Source organism: Drosophila sulfurigaster, chromosome 3 (assembly GCF_023558435.1).
Source record: "Drosophila sulfurigaster albostrigata strain 15112-1811.04 chromosome 3, ASM2355843v2, whole genome shotgun sequence".
In the NCBI taxonomy this organism is placed as follows: domain Eukaryota; kingdom Metazoa; phylum Arthropoda; class Insecta; order Diptera; family Drosophilidae; genus Drosophila; species Drosophila sulfurigaster.
In genome coordinates this window covers 35,579,338-35,598,675 of record NC_084883.1, presented here as the reverse complement: position 1 = coordinate 35,598,675, position 19,338 = coordinate 35,579,338, and the positions used below count along the sequence as shown (strand labels likewise).

At 39.5% G+C, this 19,338-nt stretch overlaps 3 protein-coding genes and 1 long non-coding RNA gene across 7 annotated transcripts; 2 read left to right on the top strand and 2 right to left on the bottom strand.

Moving 5' to 3' along the window:
• The first annotated feature begins 1,004 nt into the window (after positions 1 to 1,004).
• Positions 1,005 to 3,146, top strand: LOC133844260 (uncharacterized). Of its 3 annotated transcripts, XR_009894583.1 has the most exons (4): positions 1,005 to 1,314; positions 1,384 to 1,477; positions 2,752 to 2,907; positions 2,990 to 3,146. It is a non-coding gene; the product is annotated as an uncharacterized LOC133844260 (long non-coding RNA). The 3 variants fall into 3 exon arrangements; XR_009894584.1 differs by lacking the exons at positions 2,752 to 2,907; positions 2,990 to 3,146 and adding an exon at positions 1,975 to 2,192; XR_009894582.1 differs by lacking the exons at positions 2,752 to 2,907; positions 2,990 to 3,146 and adding an exon at positions 1,989 to 2,192 and having other exon boundaries at positions 1,131 to 1,314.
• A 210-nt stretch (positions 3,147 to 3,356) lies between these two features.
• Positions 3,357 to 11,468, bottom strand: LOC133843633 (uncharacterized). Of its 2 annotated transcripts, none has more exons than XM_062277266.1 (5): positions 9,819 to 11,468; positions 9,159 to 9,597; positions 7,509 to 7,970; positions 5,101 to 5,278; positions 3,357 to 5,040 (listed from the first exon to the last, which is right to left on the bottom strand). In XM_062277266.1, the coding sequence occupies exons 1-5, from the start codon at positions 10,840 to 10,842 to the stop codon at positions 4,885 to 4,887; spliced, it is 2,259 nt and encodes a 752-aa protein (XP_062133250.1). In that variant the 5' UTR covers positions 10,843 to 11,468; the 3' UTR covers positions 3,357 to 4,884. The 2 variants fall into 2 exon arrangements, with proteins under 2 accessions (XP_062133250.1, XP_062133251.1); XM_062277267.1 differs by having other exon boundaries at positions 9,159 to 9,579; positions 9,819 to 11,467.
• A 1,684-nt stretch (positions 11,469 to 13,152) lies between these two features.
• On the top strand, positions 13,153 to 14,753 carry LOC133844442 (dynein axonemal assembly factor 1 homolog). Its single transcript, XM_062278426.1, has 2 exons — positions 13,153 to 13,565; positions 13,760 to 14,753. Exons 1-2 carry the CDS (start codon positions 13,233 to 13,235, stop codon positions 14,654 to 14,656), a joined length of 1,230 nt encoding a protein of 409 aa, XP_062134410.1. The 5' UTR covers positions 13,153 to 13,232; the 3' UTR covers positions 14,657 to 14,753.
• On the bottom strand, positions 14,675 to 18,472 carry LOC133844441 (ionotropic receptor 93a). The gene is made up of 6 exons (XM_062278425.1): positions 18,353 to 18,472; positions 17,206 to 17,678; positions 16,792 to 17,131; positions 16,416 to 16,609; positions 15,579 to 15,880; positions 14,675 to 15,521 (listed from the first exon to the last, which is right to left on the bottom strand). The coding sequence occupies exons 2-6, from the start codon at positions 17,659 to 17,661 to the stop codon at positions 14,915 to 14,917; spliced, it is 1,899 nt and encodes a 632-aa protein (XP_062134409.1). The 5' UTR covers positions 17,662 to 17,678; positions 18,353 to 18,472; the 3' UTR covers positions 14,675 to 14,914.
• Positions 18,473 to 19,338: the final 866 nt, after the last annotated feature.

Below are 19,338 nucleotides of genomic sequence, written 5' to 3'. Positions count from 1 at the left end.
TTTGTATATTTTTATATCGAATACAACTCCATAGTAAGGAGTTCTTACTGAAATGAAAGGAGCTGAAACTGAATATATAGAAACTTAAATAATGACTTAAAAATGTAGATAAAAGTATGTAAAATATATATCATAATGAGAAAAAAAAACGAAAACCAAATATAGATAAATAAATAAATAAATACTTATAATTGAAATTGATATATGTCACTCAAATATAAATGAATAATACGAATCAAAAATATAATAAAAATTACACATTTTATTCCTAGAAATATTCTTATTAAAAAATAAATTCCAAGCCAGACTTCCATGCACTCAAAACCAATAGAAATTGTGTAGAACTTTGTTGATAGTGCTCAGTTACTTCTATTATTTAATCAACTCTGCATGCACGCAATGACCAACTGCGTGTTGTGGAATAAGGAACACACATCATCTTATGGCAGGCAACAGGATTGGCAGCGGCAGCTTCATAAGCACATCGATAAACATCAGTTTGAAGTGGGGGACAACGACGACGTAGAAGTCGAGGACACTGTTGGTAAACTGAGGAGGTAAGCCGAGCTACATGTGGCTCCGGCGTAAGCAACAGGATAATTATCTGGCCATATGTTGGAATGTCCGGCCAGAACCAAAACAGCAGCCAGGAGCCAGCTAGCCGACCAGCCCAATGACAGTTGAGTGCTTGCCAGCAGGGCTATGTAATTGTAATTTAGACACTCACATACTCCACACACACACACATACAATGAGTGTAAATGTGTTGTGTGTGTGATGCCCCCATCCATGTGTTGTGTGGTGTAATTTTTTTCGCTGTCATGCGGTTAAATGTGCAAATTACGTGCCGTTTTTATTTCTGCTGCCAGCCGTCACTTGTTTTATTTCATTTGCTCACCTCATTTTCACAGCGTTTTATCTGCAGCCTGGCCACAATCACACATACACTCACAAGCGGACACAAAAACAGCCAAACAAATATATTTAAGTGCCCAGCGAACCAAACACTCGTATCCGATATAGCAAGCGATAATTTCTTGGATTTTCTGTGGTCTCATCTGAAATAGAAAACTTTATTGTTAGATATGAATTGCAACATTCAAATGACTTGCACTACTCTTAAGATAAAAACTTTAAAACAAATGATCAATTTTATAAAAAACTTAGTCAATGAATGAAAAATCACTCAAAGATTTTTGACTTCAAACCTTTGAAAATATATTCAATAAAAGTCTGAATAATATTTGTAGGTATAACTTTCAAATATTTTCAAGGCAGACATCATAGTCTATGCGATAGTTTTACCATTCCTTTGTAAGATTCACTTGTTGGTTTGTTGGGTTATCCCTATTTCTAACATGTGTGTGTTTAACCTAATTACAGTAAACGTCATTCTTCTCTGTTACGCGGTTTCCCTTTCTAGTGTATGAATGTGTGTACCTAGGCTGAGTGGTAACAGAAGTAACTAACCTATAAGGTAAGCTAAACTATCTATCAGGAAAACAAATTGCAAAATTAAAACATTAAACTGCTAAACAACTATCTATGCACATTCATTTCTATATATACATTTGCATAATAACATAAATACAATAAAATAATTACAAAAATATTAAAATTTACAACTCATTGCATTAAATGAAATATAATGTAAAATGCTGACAAAATACTTGACAACAATGACTGTGGCTAATATAAGTAAGATGTACAATAAAAATAATAAATTTAGTGGTTTTTAAAATAGCATATTAAAAATAATAGAAAAAACAATTTTTTGTCTCAAAATTAATTAAACGAACATATTGAATAAACAGATTGAAAGAGCATCTACCAATTCGACTATGTTTCACAATTCTTTACTATTATATTTATTATAATGTCAGCAATTGCCAGCTAGAGCATCATTTATAAAACCCCACACGCGACTGTTGTTGTTTCTGTTGACTCATTATATTCATTTAGAAATTCAATTAGCGCCATAATTGCAGCAAGTGCCTAATGATGATAATGCGTTTACCTCAAGAGCAGCCCTCAAACAGTTTCCACTCGCCGCAATGAATCTGAACACAAACATGAGAAGAAATTGCACTGTAGACATACTTGTACAAGTTACAAGAACATTATCAAGATTTAGCATCATTAGCATATTAAATATATTGAGTTTTCGTGGAAACTTTGTGAAAATAAATAAGAAGTATACACTTTGATAAATTCTGCACACATTTAATAGAGTTCATGGCGCTGGCCCTTGGCCATCTTCTACGTTTTCTCTCATGCAAATTTATGCATTTTATATAATTTATATGCTCGTTTTGACTAACAAGCTAAAAGTTTTTGCCATGGCACAACTTTCGCCATGGCAACACGAACAAATTTTGTAAAATGGCAAAAAACAAAATGTGAGAAAAAAAGAACAAGAAAACTGTTTTTAACATCATTTATGCAAATTTCTTGAACGATGCTCGCTTGCTTGACATGTTAGCTGGCTGGTATACCTATTAGATTTCCATCACAATGTTTCAGTTAATTAATACCGTAATATTCAGCATTTGCACATCAAAGCATTACGCATACGCCCCATGCACCATATGCTGTACTAAGGCGACACGACAAATAGAAATCAAATTAATTACAAATTATGTTAAGTACAAGGTTTAATTTTAAATTGGAAAACACGTGTTCACACTATACTAAAACAGCCGCCATGCCATTTAGCTCATTTTGACGGCTTTGTTTTTTTACTTTTGCCAGTATTTAGCACCTCATTAAAAGTTTTTATGATGCTAAGGACAATGAGGACAAAGAATGGGCTGAACATAAAGATCTGACACGTACTCAAGCGTTTTATTAGCCACCAAAAAAACAGAAAGGAAGGAAGGATAAGGTGAGGAAGGTATTATGCCTGAGGTAAGCTCCTTAATTGCCAATTTTTGGTATTAGATTTTCTGCTTTATTGAGCAAACCTGACGTCCGTTGTTATACTTTCCAGAAAGTGTGCATATAATAAAATGTCGCCAACAATGTGTTTAATCAAAAGGCATTTTAGTATCATAGAATACACAGGCTGCTTTCAAGTACGAGTCGCTTAAGGATTTAGATTTCAGCAAATTAATCTTTCTTTTTAGTCTCAACGAATACGCAATTAATCGGCAAACAATTGAATTCCCTTGCAAATGTTATTTCTTGAGATATTTTCTCTTACCATAGTTAGTAGTATATAGTTATAGAAATTATCTTTCATCTGATCTACAAAAACAATCTTTTTTTAAACTTTACATGAATAAACTTTCTTTCAATATCCAATCAATTCTTTTCTATTTTAGAATATCTACATCCCATTTAAACTAAATAATAGATAAATTCTTGCTTGCAGTTTTTACAATTTTTTATTTGCATTTATATATTTTATATACAATTTTACAATATGTTTTGCTAGTTGTGTCGTTTTCACTTGTCTCATTTTATTAGCTCGTTTTGTCCATCCATAATCTGTCATTTATCATCTGTATCCCATATGTATTGTATAATAATTGTTTCATACTCGTGTTATCTTAATTTATATTTCACAAAACAAAAAAAAAACTGGAGCCAAAACGTTTTGCTTGAAAAATCTAGAACTAAAATAAAAAATATCAACATAGGTGTATTGTATATTTGTCTGGAACGCAATTGAATACTTTGTTTATATAATGATTAAATAATCGTATCATTTTGTTTTTTATACAATTCGATTCGTTAGTATACTTATTATTCAAAATAGTCACATATACGTTCGAGTATATATGTATATAAGTAATATATATATATATATTGTATATACACTTGTATTATGTATGTAATTAACGCTTTACAAATTTTATTAGCATTTATCAAATTTGATTTACTACAGTGGATATCGCTAATATAATAAATAGATAATTGCATTGCTGAAGCATAGTACGCAGACGTAATCTGGATTTCACTTTAGCAGCATTTTCACGAGTGAAATTGTTGCGAAATTGTAACTCAGACTTCGGCTGATAATAACTTATAGGAAATTATTTACACATGGATACGAAATCCTTTTAATTTACAGACTTATATCAATTGGAGTTGTAGTATTTGAAAATATATTCAAATGAAATGAAAACAAGTTTTGATAGTGTTTTGGCAAATCAGCATTTGAGGCATAACAAATAATATATCAACCATTCTTTACTATGAACATATTTATGTATTGCTTTTGAACATTTCGGTTGCACATAACCGATACCAACTGTAGTAAGTACTTAGAACTAAGAAGCCTTTTTTGTTTGTTAAACTGCCACAACGATGACGTTCATAAATATATATATTGTTGTTGTTGTATATCTGTATATATATTATTAAATATGTTTACTAAAGACGATATGTTTACTAAAATTATAATAATAATGTTTAGTATAATCGTATAAGTATATGTCTACATCATTCATTATATACACACATACATATGTGGCGTGTTCAGTTTAATTAGTTTATAGTATTATATGGTTGGTGCCAATCTATCGATTGGCAGTTGACTTAACGAACTAAATTTTGTTCTAGCGGCCAGTGAAGGGCATCAATGCAATTACTTAGCAAATTGCTAAATTGTTTACACATCTTTTAAAGCTTAAGTTGGGTTTCTCGGTTTCTTGGATTCTCATTCCATTAATTTTATGTTTCTGGGATTTTGGTTTTTCTCAGATTCTAGGTATACAAGTTCTATGCGTTATTGTTTTTGTTAAATAGTTTACTTTAGCTAACTCATTTCGATTATACAATATAAAAAGCCAATTACTGAACAACAGCAGCTACTTAGTTAAGAGTTTTTTCTTACTACACAATAAGTATTTACAAAACGTTATCATTCTTTACTTAAATTCAATTATTTGTCAATTGATATTTGGTTAGATCAACCAGATGCTCGTACAGCATATCCTCCTGAGGCGTCAGACCAATCATAATCCAGCCCGATATAGCAGCAATGCTCCTCGTCACCGATAAACTGCTCCACACGCTCTGCACACTGTTGCTTAGCTAAACATATCGAAAGAGATATTATCGAAATGAAGTAGAAAGTATCACTTCAGTACTCACCAACTCCTGTTGGGTTAACGTTATGTTTGCATTGTTATTGAACAGATATAGTTTCTCGTCTATGGAATCGGAGCATATAGTTAAGATTATTGTTGCTATGTATATCATGGTGATGATCAGCCAACGGAACGATATTAATTCACTCGCATTCGAGAAGCTCCAACGACAGATATCCATGCTGAAAGTCAAGTAGAGTTATTAGTTAGGGATTACAAAATGAATAATAATAATGCTTAATGGCTAATAGATAAGATTAAAAGAGAGAGCGCACAATTTGGAATGTTAAAAGAGAACAGTAGTCCACTCTTTTAATAAACAGGAGGGAATAAAAGAAGTACCTAATTAATTATTTATAATTAAAACACAATTCCAATAAAGTTTCATAAAATAAATCAGAGATCGACGGAAAATACATATTTGCTAATTATTTTAAGTTAACTTCATTATACTTAAGTAAAGTATAGGAAATAATATGGATTGTATTCACAGACCCCAATTTTAATTAAATATAAGTTTGAAGGTAGATAAATAAACTTAATTAGAAGTATTAGCTGTTAGATAATAATAAGTTTAATAAGTTTATTATATTCTAATTACATATATTTATTTATTATATTATACTATCTAATGTTTCTTATTTTACTAAAACCAAAGAGAAAAAAAGAACAGACTATATCAGCAATGCTTATTCCATATTACTCTAAAGAACAACTTCAAATAATAAATCAAAACAATATGAACAGTTGCCATCTAATAGTACTTAATTATTTTAAATTCACTTTAAAATGCCATATTATTACATTTAATAAAGTAATGATTTTAATAATGCAGCCTAAGAATTTATAATCCCTAACAGTAAATGTTTTTCATCAACACTCTTTAAATTCCTTTTAAAATTAATTATAACGATGTAAGGGACGGACTAACTTGTATTTGTGCCCACTCATCTTTTTCATTCAAGTGCCCAAGTGTGGGTGCTGGGTATAATTAAGTTCTGAAGTAGATGTACAATAAACATTATTTGCTTATCTTATATACACATTACTCGCAGATGCGAAAGGTCAAAAGATTCAAGTGAAGCTCCCAGAGCTGTGTACATAGATCTGACATTTAGAAAAGCAGCAGCATCATCACATAAATCACAGAACACAGGATAACGTAGCGAAATGTCACACTCAGTTTTACACTTTCGCCGCCGCAGCTGTCGTCGTTGTCTGGGAGGAACGGAGAGAATTGAGGAAACGTAATGTGATGAGGAAGGCACAACACAACAGAGACAAACCGACAAAATGCCAAGCCAAAAACAGCAAAACCAAAAAACCAAACAGCCATAAGCTGAAGCAGACAATTTCAACGTTGTTTGGTCTACCAAACGACCCAAAAAAAAAATAGCCACCCACACACACATAAAAACACAGCACAGTCAGTGTGTTGCTTTAAAGGTCAAGAGTGCTGCAATATAAGTGAATGTGTGTGTATGTGTGTGTGTGCGAGTGTGCATTGCACAAAAAGAGCAAAGTTTAAGGGCATTAAAATATATATTTGCCAGATGATGAAATTGGCCACGCAACGAGAGCGCACTTACAAATTATTTCAATAATGACAACAGCCACGAAGCCAAACAAAAAGCGAACCTCTTGAAATTTGCAATTCAAAATTAAGTATAGCATACTTTTCAGCGTCCTCTAACGCTCTTCTTCCCTCTGCTTTCTTCAAGTGCCAATATTGACGCACACAATACGCCCACGCACACACATACACACACCCACACATACAAAGTCTAGACCACACATTTTTAGAGGGTCTCCCTTACATATTTATGTGGTCTTGGCTTGGAGGAGCTATCGTAAGTCTTTCTCACAGTGTGTTTGTGTGTTTGGACTTTTTTATTTTTCAATGAAATGTGCGGTTCGCTTCAAGGGTTTCCACCTTGGGGCCAGGCGGTGCGCTTTGAGGTCAATGTGTTGAGCACATCCACACACACTTTGCTAGCACGCACACCGCACTAAATACTTCAACTAAATTAGTTGACTTTCGCCTGCTATATTTAGCAATGTCCTACGAAGGCCGTCCGTCACCTAAATTGACTTGTAAACAACAACTAAGGACACTGAGCGGATAAGACAGACACTCGACGGTCATAAGATCAATACGATAAGGTTTATTGCCACGTGAATATATTTTCTAAGAATGTCCTAATTCAGGTGAACTTATAAGGCATTTAAGTTTGAGCAAGAGACTAGAGTTCACTCTTATGATAAATAAGCAATATTTTGCGTTGGACTATTCACATCTACAAGTTACGTTAAAGCTATTTCCTTTATGTCTGTCTAAAGTCTCTTTTAAGCTCTTTTGAACTATCATTACTCTCTCTTTAATTCTTGAAAGTAATCTCAACTGCAACTTACCGATCGAAAACCGAAACTAAACAAACGATAGCCAAGCAGTAGAAAGTGTTTAGATATATATCCGCAAATCCGGCATAATCGCTAATCAACGCCAATGTTTCACTACTTGTGGTCGTCGTTGTTGTGGTTGTTGTTGTCGTCGTTGATCCAGTTCCCGTTTCCGCTGACATTCCGGCATTCGCATTGCTCAGTTCTATCACCAGATTTGGCATCTCTGTTGTTGTCGCTGCTGTAATGGTCGTGGTTGTTGCCCGTGTTGTCGATACGGATGCAGCTCCCAAAGTCTCGCCCGCAAGACTCATACTATTGATGACCTTTGCCCAATCCGTCGGATGGCTGCTCAGCACAAAGAGTAGATGGGCCAAGGCTAGACCAGCTAGCAGCCCATGGCATATGTTCGATATGAGCAACCAAATTCGTTGAATAACACAGGCTAGTTGGATGTTGCTCGAGATGCCATTACTGAAATATATAGAACAAATTTTGAATCATGTTATAGAGAACAAATTAATAGTTAAAAATATATGGAGAGAATATAATAATTAGTTCCTTGATCTCAACATAAATTCACTATTTATTAAAACATTTAGAAAATATATTATATTTTTATATTATATATTTTGGGGAATTTCTATTGCAAAAGTAATATAAATATTATTCTTACTGAATTATTTTAATAAATTTATTAAAATGATTTTGAATTAAAAAACAAACTATAATAAGCAGCTAAATGAAATAATTGTTTAAATATTTGATGCAATTAATATCTCAACAAAAAGGTTTATTCTAACCTCAATTCCCCAAAGTAAAAACCATTAGTCCCTACAATATAGTCCCGATAATAGTAATTATGTTCCTTTATTAGTATTTTTAGTGACCAATTGAAATATTTTAGGGCATGCAAACAGTAGTTTTCTGACTTATGAAGAAAACATAAATTACACTCTCGTTTAGGTTAATGTCCTACTATATAATTAGGTAAATATATTATTGCTTTATAGATATAACTGCATAAATATTTCTGACTTAATAGAGCCCCAAACTTGCGTTTAGCATACAATGGATCTGTAACCTAACATTAGGAATAACAAATAACATACTATCTATGCAGGTCAATAAGAAAGCTATTAAGTCGCCGCTAATTGGGTTGTTTTCCAATTAATAATAAAGCCCTATTGACCTGAACCTCAATGAGGCATGGATCCAAGGAGCCTTACGCAATTTGAGTAGACAAATTGTCTTATCAGGCGAATTTGGCTGAAATCCCTTGCTGTGCTACACAACACGCAAAAACCAATTCAAATCAAATATGCTTTGTCAGGGAAGGACAACACACACACACACACACACACACACACACACACACACACACACACACACACACACACCGATACACAGACAGTCAACAAGCAAACGAACGGTAAAAGGACGACAGCAAATTTATTGAGTGAGCCTGTAGTCTGTAGCCTGTGGGGACCTAAAAATAGACCCAAATACCTAAATACCCCAAGCCGGCAAAAGCGCACGGGATTATTATGTGTTCGTCATTCAATAAGAGCAGACACCCCACCGGCAAGGACTTTGGACTTTGTTCCCATCCTGTCTTGCATATATTGTATATATATATATATCGTCTTCCTCGTCACTCACCGATTTAGCTCGGCATCGAGCAGACAGCGCGTATCTCCATAGCTGCCACGTCCACTGACGCTGTTGCCACCGCCACCGCCAACGCCCCCGCCGTGGGAGCGAAAGAGGCGTCCGGCTCCACCCAGCTCGGCAGCAGAGATGCCATCGATGGCACCAATGCAGCCGGAGCCAGAGCCGGAGCTGGTGCCAGCTGCTGCCCCACGCGCGGCACCAACAAAGGAACGCTTGTAGTAGCTCTGCTCGACGGGTCGATATCCCGATGACGTCTGCAGAAACATTTTATCGATGTGCGCGGGCGTATCGTCCGTGGGTGAGACGACGGGTGTGAATGGATTGTAGATCTCATCGCCGTCGGCGGGCGCAATGTCATCAGCCAGCTCTTTCAGGATGGATGATAGCCCGCCAGCTGAGTAAAGTTTGCCTGCAGATTGAACGAGAGCTAAACAGTGTGCGTAAGACAGAGAGGGATATATGAATAAAGAGAGAGCGACGGAGGGAGGAAGGTAGTAAATTAGGGAAAGTAAAACAGGGAGATGGCGAGAGGGAGAAGCAGCTACTGCGCAGCTGCGAGCTGGCCCAAAGCTTTTTCCTCAATGGAACAGCACTTGCAACCAGGACTCGCAATGGGAATGAGAAATAGGGATTTCGTCGACCGCTTACCGATGAGCTGACCCCGCTTATCCCGCTGCGATTTCGTCTTGCGATGCACCCGTCGCTCCTCGAGACTCTGATCAATCTCCAGCTCCCCCGACAGCGATGCGTCGTGCATATCCGAGCACTGTTTGAGGTAACGCATCAATGTCTCATTAGCCTGTCGCACCTCCATCTCGCCGGCAGCAATCAGCTTCCGTTCACGCCGCCGTCGCGACTCCGACTTGCTGCGCTTGCGACGCGGACTCTTGTCGAAGCTGTTCCGCGAACGCAGCGAACGCTGTGCCGGACTCGCCTGGGGATCGGACAGCGATTGCTGCTTCCTCGAGGCGCCGCCACCCACACTGTTGCCACCTCCAGCACTGCTGCCCGCGCCCATGCTGAGTGCCGAAGGTGTCGGGGAGCTCTGCTTGAGCTCGCGATCAATGTACCCCAAGATGCCGCGATGAAAGGACGAATCCACCTCCAGCGAACGCAGCGCCGGCGACTGTGGTGAATGTGTGCGTCGCGAGCGATGTCCGTGCGTTGCAGGCAACTGACGCAGCGTCTCCCTCAAACTCATGGCATCGCCCGAGGAATTGCGACTGCCATCGCTCTGCTTTGTCGGCTGTGTGGGCGACTCCAGATGTGTGCTAATCTCCGTTGGCTGTTCGACAGCCTCCACAGCTGGCTCGTCAGCACCTAGCGATGCGCTCTCCTCGAGCGTATCCTGCGTGGGCGGTGCATGTCCATTCACCAGCACCACGGTTTGCTGTGATGTCTGACTCGGTGAGCCGACCATCTCAATGCTGTCCGCCGAACTCTGGGCACTGATGCGACCCACCGTTGTGCTCGTTGTTGTGGATGCCGTATCATTGAGGGCAGCAGCACAGCTCTCCAGCGTCTCGACAACAGCCATGCTGAGATCCTGGCCATCGTGATCGGGAGGCGTTGAGGCGGCGGCGGCTGCTTCACGCTCCAGGCGACGTTGTCGCGCCTCCGTTCGTCGCTGACGCTGATGTTGACGATGCACCTTGGGCTGAGTGGCCTCCATAGCGTCTATCTCGCTCTTTCGCGCTCGCGCTCTCACTCTAACTAACTCTATGTCCAATTAGCCTAGACTCTTGTGCTTGTTCCTCTTACGATTTTGCTCGTTGTTGTTGTGGTTGTTGTTGTTGTTGTTGCTCTGCGTGTCTTCATAACAGGTGGATTAGTCCAGCAGGATGGATGTTTGAACTTTCGAGCAGTGTCCTGGCAAAGCTGCAGCTTTTCGCTTTGACCCAAATAATTATGCACCGCAGCTGCAGCTACACCCACACACACATACACACACTCGCACTCGCACACAGTCGCACACTTTCACAACAACAACACTTGAGAACAGCAAAGACCTTTGTGCATTTCAAGGCTATTGATCAATTTGATTTAGCCACAATTTTTGATGTGCTATTTGATATTTTCTTGACTTGAATTTTTTGCAGCCAAATAGCTGTGAGCAAACAAAATTGGTAAAAACACTTTTGAAGCACTAGTAATACAATTCTTTCTACTTATTTTTGTGTGTGCTAATGAAGGTCGCCCGGTTTTGAGAATTGGAAACGTATGTTTTGCTCGCGTTCGCGGCTGCTAAGCGACTGACTTGGCCTGGCCGAGACAGCAATGCAAAATGGCCTAAACAGGCACTGAAATCAACTGACACTGTCCTCTTGGCCTGACTTGGCTCACATTCGGTGGTTGGTTGCTTCGTTGGTTGTTGCTTGTTATTGCCGTCGACATTGTTGTTGTTGCTGTTTGTGTCCTGCTTCCTGAAACGTAGTAACGAGCGCAGCGCAAAAGCTTTTTCACAATGACGTCAGTGGCCGTGCGTGGTGAGCATTACCGCCCACACGCAAGTATTGGTGTGTGTGTGTGTGTGTGCGTGTATGTGCATGTGTGTACTGGCATTATTGACAAATGCTATTTTTAGGTAAGCGCCAGCGTAAGCAAAGGTGGGGAATTTTTGTTTTTAGCAGCACCTTGCCCCAAAACTTTGTCAGCTGCTTGGCCGTCTACACTGAGAGAAATAAAACAAATACAATTATATTATGCTAATAAGCACTTAAGCTTATCATATTATATTGCTTAGTTCATCTAAATTATTTTCATTTATTTACTTTTGTTATTTTGTTAAGTCAGCATCTTGGCATAGAACAACCCCAACCTCAATTCGCTACTTGCTAAGCAGCTGTCGTGTTTTTTGCGACATTTCACGCACACACACACACTCACACATATGCTTACCTCTCACCCACCTGCTCGCCATTTTGAATGTGTTCTCTCTTGCGTTACTCTCTTGCCAAGAGAGAGCGTTGGCTTGCAATCGATAAATGCGTGGTTATGTCTCAGCTTGGTTCAAGCTACTGCGCAGCTTTCAGCCTGTACATCATGTTGATGACGTCAATCGAAAAAGCTTTGCCTGTCCAAAACAACAACAAATGCGCACAGACAAAAGCCGGCTATGAGCTTTCTTCTTACTGCCCAGCATGCCATTTCGAAGGCGTCAGTCAGGCAAATTTTATTATCGTAAAGCGTGCGCGCCTGCAGAGGCGTCGTCTGGCGCTGCAGCAGACAAAGTAAAAACAACAACAACTCACTGGCGCAGCTGCTGGTTGCTGTTGCTGTTGCTGTCACTGTCGCTGCTGTTGCCCTTTCGCTTCAGCTAATGGCCCTTGAAATGCCAAAAGGCGTTGGGCACTTGAACTGTAGCACAGCTCTCGCTCTTCTGTCTCTCTCACTCTCTCTCTTTCTGTCTATTTGGCCTGCTCTTTCTCTCTGGCTCGAGCCATTTGCAAGTTAACGACATTGAGCATACGTCATTACCGTGACGTCACAGGTTGACGTCAGTGTGCGCATATTTTCGCTAAAAAAGAAATATGGAGAGGGCAAAGGACAAGCTGCGGAATGTTAAGGCTTTGTCAAATATCAAACAGCATACTAGAGCTGTTTGCTCTGGAGGATTACAGACAAAGTGAAGCTCAAGATAATATATTTCGCAATTTCCTTCTGTTTATTTGTCAGCCACTGGAGAAGTGGAGCGTGAGAATATTTATAAGAGTGCTATGTTGGCATTTTCTATGAATTGCTTAAATGACTAACTTTAATTAACCACGAAGTTCTCAAGAAAGTCCAAAGGTTAAAGAAGATGATAGCCTGTAAAATTTACAGTTTAAATAATAAGGGCATTTAATTTTTAATAATAATCAGAAATACCAACAACAATAACATGTTCATAGTAGTTAAGCGCCAACACTGCAAGCGCTTCACAACACTGTTAAGCGAGCTTGGCAACCCTGTCAGAAAAGCGTTACCGCGGGCAACAGCGCCATATTGTTTTGTCAATAGACTTTGTTCATGGCACAGCCGGTCACAGTTTAAACTGAGAGCTTAAAGCAAGGTGAAAATAAAATGCCTATATTAGAGGCACCTGCCGAGTACAACGAATCCTCACCGGAGCATTCACTGCAACCGGAGATTCCAATATTATTGGGACCGTTACCAGGACCTGCTGCACTCGCGCAGTTGCGTCCGCATCTGCCAGAGGTGCGACTGCAACAACAACAACAACAGCAGCAGCAGCAGCAAGTGGAGCGACAGAATCGTCGCATATTGGCACGAAGAAATTCCTACGATCGTGATGTGCCCATTGCGGAGGAGAATGAGCATTATCCGCCCTTCGTGCACCTGCTTCCAGTTGTGTTGCCGCCACAATTGCCCGAGCCCACGCTGGATGAACTGTTGGTAAGTGAAGCAGCAATAACAACATTAACAGTCGACTAACGGTGGTCCCACTGTTAAGTCGATAGTCGATAACAGTGCTTGATCGAACTCTCGTTACTGTTGACAGTCACTGTTAAGCTGAATAACAGCGATTGATTAAACGTCTGTTACACGCTTAATGTTAATGCTTAATGCTTTTGGTTTTTTTGCTGCAGCGCCGAGTTACACAACGCACGGACTTGGAGCATGTGGAGTCAGTGCGTCTGCGTGTCATTTCCTATTCGATCAGCCTATCGCGACTATCGCTATTTCTGCCCAGCCTGCAGCAATTAGATCTTAGCGGCAGCGTGCTCAGCTCTCTGCGGGATCTGGGCTATGGCCTGATGCAGCTCACCCATCTGAACATCAGCAATTGTGGCCTTAACAGCTTTGACGGCACCAGTGGCCTACCTGCCATCAGAGTGCTCATTGCAGATGGAAATATGATACAGCGAGTGGGACCACTCTCGGAGTTAAGTCAACTACAAGTGCTGCAGGCGCGCAACAATCGCATCAGCGAACTGGGCTTACTCTCCTTCCTGGGCTTGTGTCCGCAGCTAATGCAGGTGGAACTGGGCGGAAATCCCGTCTGTCGTTTGCCACTTTATCGGGATACGCTGAGACGCAGTGTGCCCACGCTACAGCAGCTGGATGGGCAACCAATTGATGTGTTGGACAATGCAGATCAAGAGGATTCACACAGTTCGGTGTCCAGCGAATCCGAGTCCGCAGTACGACCAGCGACGGCGCCACAACCCCAACACAGTGAAGCAGTAGCAGCACGTAATACGCGTCCAGCCAGCGCCTTGGTTTCGTTGGATGCAGTGCGTCCTCAACGGCAGTCCATCAGCTCGACACCTGTGGCTGGCTCTGTGTTGGGTCTGGTGCGACAACGGCGACGACGCAGTGGCCATGCCTGGGTAAGCTCCTCTAGCGGATCCTCGGGCAGCTCCTCAGCGGCCTCAACGCGTGCGCCCTCGATCAGCTCATGCTCCTCCGCCTCCTCGTCGCACAGCAGCCTGGACATGCAATCTAGCAACTACACTTTCAGTGCACGTGGCACAATCGATTAAAGTGATCAACAGCTACAAGTTTATTGTGATTAATTTAATATGTATAAAACATCAAATTGTTTGTGCAACAGTTGAATAAAGTTCACGAAATGTTTTCTTGACTAAATCAACTATTGCACTATTTATATATATTCTTTACTTTATAGATATGTTTATACTCTTCGAGAGCATCGTCTACCGCACTGGATCTTTGTCTACGTCGTGTGCATGTGTTCGTGTGTGTTATAAAAGTGATAAAAGCAGTAATTAATTCTAGTTCTACTCTGTGTAAGTATATTGAAATAGCGCAGCCGATGGAGATCGCACTGGTATCAACTGACTCTGACCATTCGAATTGCGAAACACGATATAATCTCTGCCATTGATCAGACGTCGCACTCCCGGAGCATTCTGCTCGCCACCAAGGATGAGCCCATGTCCATTGGCATCGAAGGCACGACGCCAACGCTGCTCGGCGCCGCCTCCACCGCCATGACTGAAGATGCTCTGATATGGCGGCGGTGGAGTCACATTCTGACCATGTGTGGACGTGCCCAGCAGCTGCCCCTCGCCGCTGTTCAAGCGTCGCAAGCCACGTAACCAGCGCGATGGCATTATCGATTGGCCATTGGTGGTACGTCCAACTCCATGTCTCGCCCACTGATTCGCCTCCCGTCTGCCATTTATGTAGCGGAACAGCAGCTCCGTGGTGAACACCGCAAGTGCAGTGGCGAATCCTGTTAGCATTATGTAATACGTCATCATCAGATCGCCGTTCCTCAGCTGTCGCTCTGTGCTGCCCAGATCTTGTGGGCAGATCTCGGCACTGGGCAATTCCCTGGCCGACAAGTGCTTAATAATGCCAGACTCCACAAGATTGAGCAATCTATATATAGATAATGATTGAAATAAAGATTTGGATAAGTAGAGATTATAAACTCACTCGGGATCGAAGAGCTCGCTTAGGTTGGAGCCTATGGGATAAGCAAAAGTGCGTTTCTTCTTCAGAAACGGTTCCTTGGCCATGGCAAAGGGACAATGAATCTTCTCATCGTTGAAGCTGACTGACTTTCGATACAAATAATCCCTATAGAGCATGATATTTATTGCTGGACGATCTCGCACAAACACATATCCATTACGTTCTACGTAGTTCTGAAGATTATATGTGTCGTTGGAGGCATCCGTAAAGACAGCATAATTATTATAGATCATACGGTTCAGCATGTTCAAAGATTCGTTGGTCTAGGAAAGAACAAGAAAGTAAGTAAGTAAAAATTAATTATGAAATGAATATATGAATATTCAATTTTTATTTACAAAAAAAGGAGAAAAAACGTAATATACAACACATGCAGATGAAAGAATTTTTCTTAATGAGAGAAAGTATGAATTTTCGAACTCTATATTTCAAAAATAGTTTTGGATTTATAATGAAATATAAAGAGTACAGGAAAATTTAACTATCTTATTTAAACATGCCAAAAAAAACTAGAGGACAACATTGATTACAACTTTTTTAGGGAAGAATGTATTTAAAAAAAAAAAACCATGAACAACAATTGTCTAAATAATTTTTAAGTTAAATACTTTTTTACGATAAAAACTAAAAATAATTCTAAGGAAACATACAAATATTTTCATCCATCCTAATGATAGGTGTAGTAATGTAATAATATCTAATGATAGTAGTGTTTATCTGTGGAAAACTCGTTTGGCAAATGAATTTTTCGATTTACATAACTTATATATTTTTATAGACATCCGACAATTAACTTACTGTACGTATGGCATACTCAACGCCTCCGCCTCGCAGTGAGACAAAGTGTTTGTTCTTCGAGAGGATATCGTTGACGGTGTTGTAGGGCAACGTGAACTTGGAGAGGGTGAGGAAAGCGGTCAAATTGGCCGTGTAGAACGATGTGAGAATTGTGATAAATATCCACCAAGTGGCGAAAAGCAGGCGTGTCGAATCTGGAATGCAATTGCCATATAGTATAAACGTATTTCATAATTGAAAGAACAAACTGAACGATTGCATGTCCAGTGACAAGGCAAGCGAATCGAGCAAACGCCATAACATGCAAATTGCCGATGGCTATCGCTGCATTAGGGTTAATTGCTCCTTGCAGCCAAATGTCAATGCAAGTGCTCACCTGCAATCGGAGAGAGAGTGCTGCCCTGTTTCATGAGAGCGCCGTAAACGAACCATGCACAGTGACCCAGGGAATATGGTTGTTGCACTGCATCCCCCGTGAGGCGATTGCGTATGATGATCAGCATATAGATGATGGGACCCACGGCCAGCAGCGAGACAAAGATGAGTATCCAGACCCAAAACTCAAAGGGCGCCAACAAGCCAGAGCCACTGGCCGATTCCCTGGGTCGCTGCATCACCATAATCCATTCGCCCTCATCCAACGTGGTCGTCGAGTAGAAGACAAAGGTGCGTTGCTCCGATAGCGAAGGTATAAAAGCAGCAGCGAGATCTACATTCTATGGGTTAATAGTTAAAGTAACGATTCTCAGTTCAACTCTCTCTCTCTCTCTCTCTCTCTCTGATTACTTACACTATTGTTGACCATCTCAATTAAACTGCGATCCAAGTCCGTTGTGGAGCCAATGATGTTATCTTGGGGCACCACAACATCGTACGTAAAGTTGAACTTCTTTTGCAGAAATTCAATAATCTGAAAGGAAACTCCTTGTCCAATTCTTGTGCCATTCTCCAGCACTTCAGTGTAGCTCAAGGGATAATCCTCCAGCGTTGCAATCCTCAGATGTTTGCCATTAATCCATTGCTTCATATTTCGCAGTTTCTCCTTTTTGTTGCGCAGCACCTCAAGCGTTTCCACTGGCGCTCGCTCTGCCAGGCCCACATCCTCTGCCTCCACCTCCAAAGGCGCCTCTGTGACCAAGCTGCCGTCAGGATTCAACTCGATTAGACCCTCTGGCATGGTGTCGTTTAAAGGTGGACAGGCCAAGCACAATGCTGCCGCCACCAGCAACTCAATGCCACTGGCCATTGCAAACTAGACAAAGTCTGTATTGGAAGTAAATAGTATGAGAGTATGGAAAATGTCAGTGCAAGTTAGTTCTTTATAAGTATCAATGTTAAACTGCACTTCACTTTTACTAAGATAGAAATCGATGGCTATTGTCAAGTAGTAGAGTTAAAAATACATTTTTTCCACGTATTGCAGTTTTTTAACAAATATTTAAACAACGATATCGATTGTTTACAAAACAAATTTTCCTTGTTTCATATTATTTTTCAATATTTCATATTATTTACATTGTCATTTAAATGTGACTCTTGTTCTTTATAGCGAAGTTTATATACCTTTACCTTGTCAGTAAAATTTAATTTAATATAAAATAACTTTAAACAGACAACATACATAATATGTATTACATATATATCGGTGATATAACTCGAACACTTCATCATTTTTTTGACTACAATTTATATCTTTAAAATTTCTTCGTCAAATAATTTGAATATTTAAAAAAAATATATATGAGTTGTTATTGTTATTTTTATTTTTTTGCCAATATATAACTATTGAAAGCAGTAATATAATATTAAAGTTATATTACTCCCAGACGTATTTTAGTTATCAGACGTGCTAAATATTTCTGTTATACTTATATGGCTTCCTATTGAAATTATTAAAAACTTTGCACTTATCATTACAGACAACTTTCCATTTTTACCTAATTCCGTTCGTAGCTCGATTAAAGGCTGAACTTTTTACGCTTTCGCATAATGTCCAAGGAACAGCCTTTATATTTATATATCCTTTTTATATTTTCTCGATTTCACAACGAACCGTTAACCACTGGGCGCCGAGCGTTACTGAAACTTAAAAAGTGTCCATTGTGGCTGGCACATGTGAATGTGTCACTATGGCATATGTATGCTTGACCCACTACAAACACAATTAACAATAATGACAAGTGTAAACATGAACTGAACAGACAGCGGAGCCCTTCTCGCTGCACAAACCAAAGCCAGGGGTTGAGTTTAGTCACAGGCCCCGGGGAGATCGTAAGCTTTGATTAGCATTCGTTTCTATTCCTATAACTTGATTGTAGTCATTCTGGAAATATGGCCAGGCTAATGAAACGAGGCGTCTATCGACAGCTTAAGAAAACACAAATATTACTCAAGTCGCTTGTAACTGGCTTGTTCAAGGACACCACGTATCCTGTGGGTCAAGTTTACAATGTGCCACCATCTATCTAATGGCCAAAGTTATGACTTAATGTGCCGCAATTACGCTTTCATTACGAAGCCAAATTAAATGTTTATACAAAAAAAAAAAGACAAACAAATTTAAAAGTCGAGCAATTTCAGCAGAACTTTTTTAGAAGTTTATTACCATTACATAAAGAAATGATATAGGAAAGTGGAAAATTCAATAAATTTTTTAGATTATTTTAATATTGTGCATAAAAATATTGCATACTTCTAGGCATTCATATTAAAACGTGGAAGAAATAATTATTTTCTTAAGCCCTGTACAGAATAAGTCAAGGTAACTTCTAAATTGTATTTTACTTTTGTTTATATATTTAACTGAAATATTAAATAATAAACAATAAACGATTAAAAATCGTTGAATGTAATAACATAATAAACAACCAGAGAACGCTTTCCTCATATTTGACAAAAATGTTGCATACTTTTAGGCTTATGC